The sequence below is a fragment of the Camellia sinensis genome, chromosome 13 (assembly GCF_055761805.1).
Source record: "Camellia sinensis isolate YWXY chromosome 13, ASM5576180v1, whole genome shotgun sequence".
In the NCBI taxonomy this organism is placed as follows: domain Eukaryota; kingdom Viridiplantae; phylum Streptophyta; class Magnoliopsida; order Ericales; family Theaceae; genus Camellia; species Camellia sinensis.
Genome location: NC_138973.1, coordinates 141,957,026 through 141,966,897, shown reverse-complemented (window position 1 = coordinate 141,966,897; position 9,872 = coordinate 141,957,026). Strand labels below are relative to the sequence as shown.

At 39.9% G+C, this 9,872-nt stretch overlaps 1 protein-coding gene across 1 annotated transcript; it reads left to right on the top strand.

Moving 5' to 3' along the window:
• Positions 1-1,569: 1,569 nt before the first annotated feature.
• LOC145805752 (uncharacterized) lies at positions 1,570-7,832 on the top strand. The gene is made up of 7 exons (XM_082900947.1): positions 1,570-2,292; positions 2,594-3,372; positions 3,460-3,965; positions 4,115-6,669; positions 6,812-7,109; positions 7,168-7,326; positions 7,486-7,832. Exons 1-7 carry the CDS (start codon positions 1,570-1,572, stop codon positions 7,830-7,832), a joined length of 5,367 nt encoding a protein of 1,788 aa, XP_082757073.1.
• The last annotated feature ends 2,040 nt before the right edge of the window (positions 7,833-9,872 follow it).

The following is a 9,872-nucleotide window of genomic DNA, read 5'->3' as shown; positions in this document are numbered from 1 at the left end:
TCAAATTGATCCTTTTCGACTTGACAATTGAACACTTAGCTGATACAATCACTTTGCAAATTCTCTTTCACGGAGGTCAAGAAAAATTAGTTTGAGTTAAGTTTGGCCACTTAAGCTAATGAAGCTAGTAGTTGCCTAACTTAATTAGTTCGAGAACAAACGAGTGAAGGGAGGAGAAGGACCGAGAGAGTTCAAGAGAAACATTCTTCTTGAGAGTCAGAGGAGAAAGTTAGATAAAAGAAAAGGAAATAGGATTAAAATTAAAGCGCGTTCAAATCATCCGTTTCGACTTGAGAATTGAACACTTAGGTGATTTACGAAACCTTAAATGAGGTGCTTAAATTAATTTACGAAACCTCAAATGGGGTGCTTTAGTTAAAACAATATCGTTAAGCTACAACTGCTCAGCAGATTCTCTTTCTTGGAGGCTAAGCAAGATTAGTTTGAGTTAAACTTGACAACTTAAGCTAATGAAACTATTAGTTGCCCAAGGTAATTATTTCCTAGAACAAAAGGGAGAAGCTTGGAGAAGGACGGATAGAGTTACGTAGAAACTTTCTTCTTGAGAATTAGAAGAGAAAGTAAGGGAAAATAAATGGAAATAGGAAGAAAATTAAAGAGAATTCAAATTTATCCTTTTGGACGTGAGAATTGAACACGTTGTTGGTTAAGAAAACATTAAATGAGTTTATTAAGTTAAACTAATCTCGTTTAGTAAATTCTCCTTTTTGGAGGCTAACCAAGATTAGTTTGAGTTAAACTTGGCCACTTAAGCTAATAAACTATTAGTTGACTAACCAAATTAGTTCCCAGAACAAAAGAGAGATGGATGGAGAAGGACGAAGAGAGTTAGAGAGAAACTTTCTTCTTGAGAGTTAGGAGAGAAGGTTAGAGAAAAGAAAGGGAAATAGGATGATAATTAACGCAAATTCAAATTAATGCTTTTTGACAGGAGAATTGAACAGCTAGGCGATTTGGAAAACATTAAATGAGTTGCTGATGCTAAACTTATATTGTTAAGTTACAATTACTCAGTAACTTGTCTTTCTTAGAGGCTAAGCAAAATTAGTTTGAGCTGAACTTGGCCAGTTAATCTGATGAAACTATTAGTCGGCAAAGCTAATTAGTTCCTACAACAAAAGAGAAAAGCACGGAGAAGGACGAAGGACGAAGAGAGTGAGAGAAAAACTTCCTTCTTGAGTGGTAAAAGAGAAATTTAGAGAGAAAGAAATGTAAGGGGAACAGTGTGAAAATTAAACCGAATTCAAATCAATCATTTTGGACTTGAGAATTGAACACTTAGCTGATTTAAGAAACATTAAATGAGTTGTTTAAGTAATCCTAATATCGTCAAGCTACAATTACTCAATAAATTCTCTTTCAAGGAGGCCAAGAAAAATTAGTTTGAGTTAAGTTTGGCCCCTTAAGCTAATGAAGCTATTAGTTGTCCAACCGAATTAGTTCGAGAACAAAAGAGAACTTACAATTGGTTAGAGTGAGAAGCTCCCGCATCTCTCTAGAAACCTGCGTTTCTAGGGTTTCGTTTTCTTTTGTGAGATCATTCTTGAAATGGAAACTGTATCTGATGCTTTGGTTACTGTAGGAAACTTTAATGCGAATATTAATGAGGAGAGAGGGAACGAGAGATTCAGTGGGTCGCTTGGAGAATTTAGCCCTAAGTGTTTAGATCTCTCTGAATGTGAGTTGGATAACCTAGTTGTGCTTGCACAAAATAGTGAGAAGAAACGGAGTGGGGCTACGGCGTCATCCATCCAAGACCTTTCTGACCGGCTTGCGGCTATCAAGGCCAGATCAGCGATGGACGAAAACCGTCCTACTGTTGGATCTACAATGCCAGTGTTGTTAACCCCGATGTCCACTAACTGGTCCGATAGGGTTGAAGGAGAAAGGCGATCAAAGCTGTTGGACCTGCCTGATAGTGTGGAGATTACTAAAAATCGGGGTATCGCTCATGGAGTAACTGTGGATGAGGTGGATCACTCTTCGCCACCGATTGCAAAGGAAAAAGGGGATCTGGTCATGAAGGACCAAGATCTGGGTGTTGATGAATCTGATACACATGGCAGCCCTAGAGGTAGTCGTAATGATCGTGGTTCTGAGGATTCGGGACTCAATCCTGTCGGATCTGGGGGTAACACTCGTGGTGGTTTTCAACACCATGGTCGAGGAGCAAATACCAACACTAGGGGTGGTCGTGGAGGCCGAGGGCAGAACAGACCCCCTGAGGGTAGATCGTGGGCTAACGTGGCGTCGTCTTCAGTCCGATCAGAGGTAAAACTCAACTATTACCCCCCCCAAAGTGGATCAAGATAAAATTGTGGTTGAGATGCCTCCCCCCTCCCCCACGGTGAAATGGAATGCTTGCCTGGTAGGGTACTTTATTGACAAAAATTTGCCTTACACCCTTATCAAAAATAATGCTAATAATATGTGGAAGCATAAGGGTTTGGTAGAAATTCTGAAGAATGATGACGGTTTTTTCTTCTTTATGTTTGAAAATCGTGATTGTTGTATAGATGTGCTGGAGGGGGGACCTTGGTATGTAAGTGGCTTTCTGCTGATATTGAAACAGTGGCATCGCATGATGAAACTGTCTAAGGAAGACAAGAAGACCATCCCTATCTGGGTAAAATTTTTTAACATTCCTCTGGAATATTGGGATGGGGAAGGGTTAGGGAGAGTAGCCAGTGTTGTGGGTGTCCCTTTGTTTATGGATCAACTTACCTCTTCTGGAAGTAGGATCTCTTTTGCTAGACTGTGTGTGGATATATCAGCCGAATCGGCATTCCCTGACAGCTTTCTTCTCACTGATGGTGATGCTTCTATGAACATTCATGTGGAGTACCAAGGGGTTCCCTCGAGATGTACACACTGCCATGTTTTTGGGCATGAGACTAAGACCTGTCTTTCTACTCAAGTAACTCACCTCATTGAATTGCAGAAGAATTCAGAGGAACAGATTGAAGATGATGAGGGATGGACCACTGTCAAGGATAAGGGCAAGAAAAAAGTGGGGGATCCATCCTCCCCTGTTCACAGCGTCCCTCCTGAAGTCAACAGTTCATCTGCTACTAAAAGGGGTGAACCTGAGATCCAATCTGAGGGGGCTAACCTTCCAGTGGCTGACATTTCTGTTGAGGTTGATACGGAGCTTATTGATCTTCCCCTTCCTGATGTTGTAGAAAATGTTAGCCCTGCAGTTGAGGCTATTGGCCATAATGTGGGAAAAGAGGAAATGAAAGCTAATTCTCCAGAAATTCTGGGCGGTAAGGGGGCTGATGGTCTCAAAGTGGGCAGCTCAACAAAGAAGAAGTCTTCTGGCAAATCAGGCAGCCAGAAGAAGAAAAGGAGGTAAATATCTTTTTGTTGTTTTTGTGGTGATCTGGTTGCATTTATTAAGTTTATCATGTCTTTTAAAATATCATCATGGAATGTTAGGGGGTTTAACAACCCATCTAAACACAAAGAAGTTGCTGATTTTGTTAGAAAAGAAGACATTAAAATAATGTGTGTTTTGGAGACAAAAATTAAAATGGAGAATGAAGCTAAACTTTTTGCAAATAGCTTTAAAAATTGGAATCTTTTGTCAAATTCACAACCAGATCTACCAGCAAGAATTTGGGTGTGCTGGGACCCAAACTTTTGTGATATTTTGATGCTTCAACAATCAAACCAGTATATTTTTGTCAAAATCCACGTTTTTGATACAGATTCCAGTTTATTTGCCTTTTTTGTTTACGCTGAGAATAAACATGAGTTGAGAGTTCCTCTATTTTTTGATTTAAAGAAAATTGCTCTCAACCATGCTAGTCACCCATCCATTTTCCTTGGTGACTTTAATGCTGTTAGATTCTCTCATGAGAAAATGGGGGGAAAGGACACGTGGAGTCAAGCAAATGAGTTGTTTAATAGACTAGTCTTGGAGTCTGAGTTGGATGATCTTTGTTACAAGGGGTGTCAATTTACTTGGTCCAATAAGCGCGGGGGGGGGGGGGGGGGGGGAATTTTATTACTTCAAAAATTGATAGAGTTGTTGCAAATGAGAGATGGTTGTCTGCTAACCCTAACTCCTATGCTCTCTTTCTTCCTCCAGGCGTATCTGATCATTCCCCAGTTGTTGTGCATCTTGGGGGGGAGGAGGCAAAATTCAAAAAGCCTTTTAAGTTTTTTGACTTTTGGGCTAATCACTCTAGTTTCCTCCTGAGCGTGCATGGTGTTTGGGTTAAATACATTAAGGGATCCCCTATGTTTAGGGTTTGTCAGAAGCTTAAAACCCTTAAGCCTATCCTAAGAGATCTGAACAAAAAAGAGTATAGTGAGATTTCCATCCGTGTTGGTGCTGCTAAGGATCAACTTCTTAATTCTCAAATTAAGCTTGATAAAGATCCGATGAATCTCCATTTTCAGGAAATGGAAAGGGCTGCTTACATTAAATATGTTGATCTAAGTAAAGCTGAGGAAAGTCTTGCCCATCAAAAATCTCGTGTCCAATGGCTTGGTTTAGGGGACAGGAATTCAAAGTTCTTCTTTCAAAATGTTAAGGGAAATGTGAATAAGGGGCGTATTCATAGTGTTGTGCTCCCGAATGGGGAGAGGGTGACTAATAGTGCTGAGATCCATAACTCTTTTGTGGACTACTTCACAAATTTGTTCGGTAAGCCGTTTGTGGACAATTATAATGGGTCTGAGAGGATTAATGGTCTTATCACCAAGAGAGTTTCTGACACTCAGTATCATAGTCTTGTTAGGGATGTTACTGAGAAAGAAATCATTGATGCTTTCAGGTCTCTAAAACCCAACAAAGCCCCCGGCCCTGATGGCTATTCTGCGGGTTTTTTTCTGAAAGCCTGGGACGTTGTGGGGAGAGAGGTTGTCCAAGCCATCAAATCTTTTTTCTCATCGGGAGAGCTTCTTCGGGAAATAAATAGCACCTCCATTGCTCTTATCCCGAAGATCCCAAATGCTGAAAAAGTGGGGGATTTTAGACCCATTTCTTGCTGTAATACTTTGTACAAGTGTATTTCTAAGATCATTGCTGATAGGATCAAATCTGTTCTGAATGATCTTATTGACCCTGTGCAATCAGCTTTTGTCCCCGGTAGGAGAATTGCTGACAATATCTTCCTTTCACAGGAACTTATGAGGGGGTATCATAAATTTTCTCAGTCTCCCAGGTGTGCTATGAAAGTGGACATCATGAAAGCATATGATAATGTAAGATGGGAGTTTGTTCTTGATATCCTAAATGCTATGGGTTTCCCCCCTAACATGGTTCTTTGGGTCAAAGCTTGCATGACTAGTCCCACCTATTCCATTTGCATTAATGGGAGTTTGCATGGTTATTTTAGGGGGGAGAGAGGTTTGAGACAAGGTGACCCTATGTCCCCTTACCTCTTTGTTTTAGTTATGGAAATTCTCTCTAGAATTTTGGCTGAGAAGGCTTCGCATCCTGCATTTAAATTCCATTGGAGATGTGATCAACCTAAGATAGTTAACTTGTGCTTCGCAGATGATTTAATGATCTTCTGTAAGGGGGATGTGTTCACTGTTCGGTCCATTAAGCTGGGGTTAGAAGAATTTAAGAGCCTGTCTGGGTTGTCACCTGGTTGTGATAATGAGTTGAGGGATGAGATTCTTGGGGTTTGTCAATTCAGTGAAGGCAAGTTGCCTGTGAGATACCTGGGGGTCCCTTTAGTTTCCACGAAACTTAAAGCCTCTGATTGTGATCAACTTGTGGATCGGATAACTAAAAGGATTAAGAGGTGGACAAATAAGTGCCTTACTTATGCTGGCCGTGCTCAACTGATCCAATCTGTTTTGTTTTCGATGCAAGTGTACTGGACCTCTCTATTCATTCTCCCAAAGAAAGTCACCCGGTCTATCGAGCGTCTTTTTAGGGCTTTTTTTTGGTCGGGTTGTGAGATGAAAACTCATGGGGCTAAGGTTTCTTGGGATAGAATTTGCTCTCCCAGGAAGGAAGGGGGTCTGGGGTTTAAGTCCATTTCTGTGTGGAATAAAGCTGCTATTGCGAAACATGTTTGGTTCCTCCTCTCTGGGGGTGAGCAATCTATGTGGTGTAGCTGGGTTAAGTCTTATCTCCTCAAAGGTAGGAGTTTTTGGAGGGTTAGGGTGCCAAATGACCCCTCTTGGGTCTGGCGGAAAGTTCTCTCCCTAAGACCTATAATTTACCCCTTAATCAAGTATAAGGTGGGAGATGGATCTGGAGTTTTCTTATGGTTTGACAATTGGCATCCAATAGGTTCTATTTGGGATAAGTTTGGGAGGCGTATTGTGTACGACACCGCCTTAAGCATAGATGCTAAGGTGAGTCAGATTGTGGAGGGAAAATCTTGGAGATGGCCATTTCCTTCTTCTTGGGAGATTATGGATCTCATTAACAAAACTCCTTCAAATCTCCTCCCTACTGGTGGCCATGATAGTGTTAGTTGGTGCCCTGCTCATGATGGGAACTTCACCATCCAATCCACTTGGAATGCATTACGAACTCACTATGACCATGTGAATTGGTCACATTTAATTTGGGGCCCTCACAATATCCCTAAAGTGAGTTTTGTGGTTTGGATGGCGATCCTTGGCCGTCTTAACACTGGGGACAGGTTGCATCTGTTTGGTGTGACGCAATCTGCTGTGTGTGCATTTTGTCAGTACCATCATGAAGACCACAATCACCTTTTTTTTTGAATGTCCATTTTCGGAAAGAGTGTGGTCTTGTATTAAAGGTAAAATAAATGTTGATTGGCCATCCTTCCTTTGGGATGATTTGGTCCAGATTATTGCTAAATCTGTGAAAGGGAAATCCCTGGGGGCTATTATTACCAAGCTTGCCTTTACTTGTACTGTGTACCAGTTATGGGTTGCTAGGAATAATAGAGTGTTCAGTAAAGATATGGTCCCTGAAGAGGTGGTTATTAAGTGTATTGTAGATATGGTTAGGTTCAGGGTAATGCATATAACCAATTTGAAGACTAACCATAATGACAGCTGGTATCTTAGTTCATGGAAACTGCCTCGTACTATGCTGAAGCATGCTGCTGCTGATGTGAGGATTGAGAGTTCACTAAATGTGGGTTGAGTGAAGGTTAGCAAATAAATTGTGGGGTTTCCTAATGTTTGCTATTCATATAGGTGCTTGGATTCCTGGAAAACTGATGGATGAGTGTACACCAACCAGTCTGAGGGTTGAGTTTCGTGTGAGGAATAAACACTCCATAACCCCCAATTTACTAGCCACATTGAGAGGAACTAACATGCTTATATATATCACTGTATCTTTCTCTTTTGCAGGTATATGGAGCTGTTTCCCGAGTGATGTGAGCATAGATATTTGTGGGTTGAGTGTAGTGAGCAATTATATGTGTGATGTTAACTGCTTCAGATTTCTGAGTTTTGCAAAGTCCTCTACTGTTGGTTACTTAATTCTGTTTGGTCCTTGCTGCATTACAGGGTCTACTATAATGTGTAGAATCTGTCCGGGTCACATGTGCTGTCTTGTTCTTCCTGTGTTGCTGGCTGGATTTGCATGTGTTGATGGCTGTCTGCTTGTGTCGATGGCTGGATCTGCCTGTGTTGATGGCTGGGTCTGCCTATCTTGTTCTTTTCAGTTCGGTGTGTCTCGTGGCTTGAAGCTGGACCTGCCTGTGTTGATGGCTGCTATATGCGCCTCGTGTGTGAAGTCTGATTTTCTATTATGTTTGTTTATATTAGAATCTGTTGGTGTTTTGCCTACCCGTGTGGGATGTACACGGGTGTACATGACATATGGATTTCATCTGACTTTTTGCTGCCTGTGATCGAGTGTGTTCATGCTCCTCATTTTTCATGCGGCACATGAACACATTTTGGCTATTTCTATTATGTATGGTTTATTTAGGTTAGGACGTATTTCATTTATTTGTCCAGATAGTTCTGTTTGTTTCGTCAGTTTTTCTGGGTAATTCTGGAATGGCTTAGTTTTTGTTTTTTCTTTCTCTGGTTTCCTGTATAGTGCTTTGGTTAGGGCCTGGGGTATGCCCCTTGTCGTGGTGTAAGTTTTTTGTCTTTTATTTTGTGACTTATCCACCCAAAAAAGAGAATTAGTTCGAGAACAAAAGAGAGAAGGGAGGAGAAGGACCGAGACTATTCAAGAGAAACATTCTTCTTGAGAGCTAGAAGAGAAAGTTAGATAAAAGAAAAAGAAATAGGATTAAATTTAAAGCGAATTCAAATCATCCGTTTGGACTTGAGAATTGAACACTTAGGTGATTTACAAAACCTTAAATGAGGTGCCTAAGTTAAACCAATACCGTTAAGCTACAATTAGTCAGTAGATTCTCTTTGTTGGCAACTTAAGCCAATGAACCTATTCACCCAAAAAAATAAAAAAGCCAATGAAACTATTAGTTGCCTAGGGTAATTGTTTCCTAGAACAAAGCAGAGAAGGTTGGAGAAGGATGAAGAGAGTTAGAGAGAAACTTTCTTCTTGAGAATTAGAAGGGAAAGTTAGAAAATAAATGGAAATAGTTAGAAAATTAAAGGGAATTCAAATTTACACTTTTGGACATGAGAATTGAACCCGTTGTTGATGGAGAAAACATTAAATGAGTTTCTTAACTCAAAGTGATTTCGTTAGGTAAATTCTCTTTGTTGGAGGCTTACCAAGATTAGTTTGAGTTAAACTTGGCCACTTAAGCTAATGAAACTATTAGTTGCCTAACCAAATTAGCTCCTAGAACAAAAGAAAGATGGATGGAGAAGTACGGAGAGAGTTAGAGAGAAACTTTCTTCTTGAGAATTAGAAGAGAAGGTTAGAGAAAAGAAAGGGAAATAGGATGATAATTAAAGCAAATTCAAATTAATGCTTTTTCACAGGAGAATTGAACACTTAGGCGATTTAGAAAACGTTAAATGAGTTGCTTTTGCTAAACTTATATTGTTAAGTTACAATTACTCAGTAACTTCTTTTTCTTGGAGGCTAAGCAAGATTAGTTTGAGTTGAACTTGGCCAGTTAGTTTGATGAAACTATTAATCGCCAAAGCTAATTAGTTCCTAGAACAAAAGAGGGAAGCACGGAGAAGGACGGAGAGTGTGAGAAAAAAACTTCCTTCTTGAGTGGTAAAAGAGAAATTTACAGAGAGATAAATGTAAGGGGAATAGGATGAAAATTGAATCGAATTCAAATTGATCCTTTTCGACTTGACAATTGAACACTTAGCTGATACAATCACTTTGCAAATTCTCTTTCACGGAGGTCAAGAAAAATTAGTTTGAGTTAAGTTTGGCCACTTAAGCTAATGAAGCTAGTAGTTGCCTAACTTAATTAGTTCGAGAACAAACGAGTGAAGGGAGGAGAAGGACCGAGAGAGTTCAAGAGAAACATTCTTCTTGAGAGTCAGAGGAGAAAGTTAGATAAAAGAAAAGGAAATAGGATTAAAATTAAAGCGCGTTCAAATCATCCGTTTCGACTTGAGAATTGAACACTTAGGTGATTTACGAAACCTTAAATGAGGTGCTTAAATTAATTTACGAAACCTCAAATGGGGTGCTTTAGTTAAAACAATATCGTTAAGCTACAACTGCTCAGCAGATTCTCTTTCTTGGAGGCTAAGCAAGATTAGTTTGAGTTAAACTTGACAACTTAAGCTAATGAAACTATTAGTTGCCCAAGGTAATTATTTCCTAGAACAAAAGGGAGAAGCTTGGAGAAGGACGGATAGAGTTACGTAGAAACTTTCTTCTTGAGAATTAGAAGAGAAAGTAAGGGAAAATAAATGGAAATAGGAAGAAAATTAAAGAGAATTCAAATTTATCCTTTTGGACGTGAGAATTGAACACGTTGTTGGTCAAGAAAACA

Excerpts from the sequence above, each read along its gene's own strand:
- LOC145805752 (XM_082900947.1), top strand. The coding sequence starts at position 1,570 with ATGGAAACTGTATCTGATGCTTTGGTTACTGTAGGAAACTTTAATGCG. Across the intron at positions 3,373-3,459 it reads AGCCAGAAGAAGAAAAGGAG|GGGGTTTAACAACCCATCTA; the intron begins GTAAATATCTTT and ends ATGGAATGTTAG. Across the intron at positions 7,110-7,167 it reads TGAGAGTTCACTAAATGTGG|GTGCTTGGATTCCTGGAAAA; the intron begins GTTGAGTGAAGG and ends CTATTCATATAG.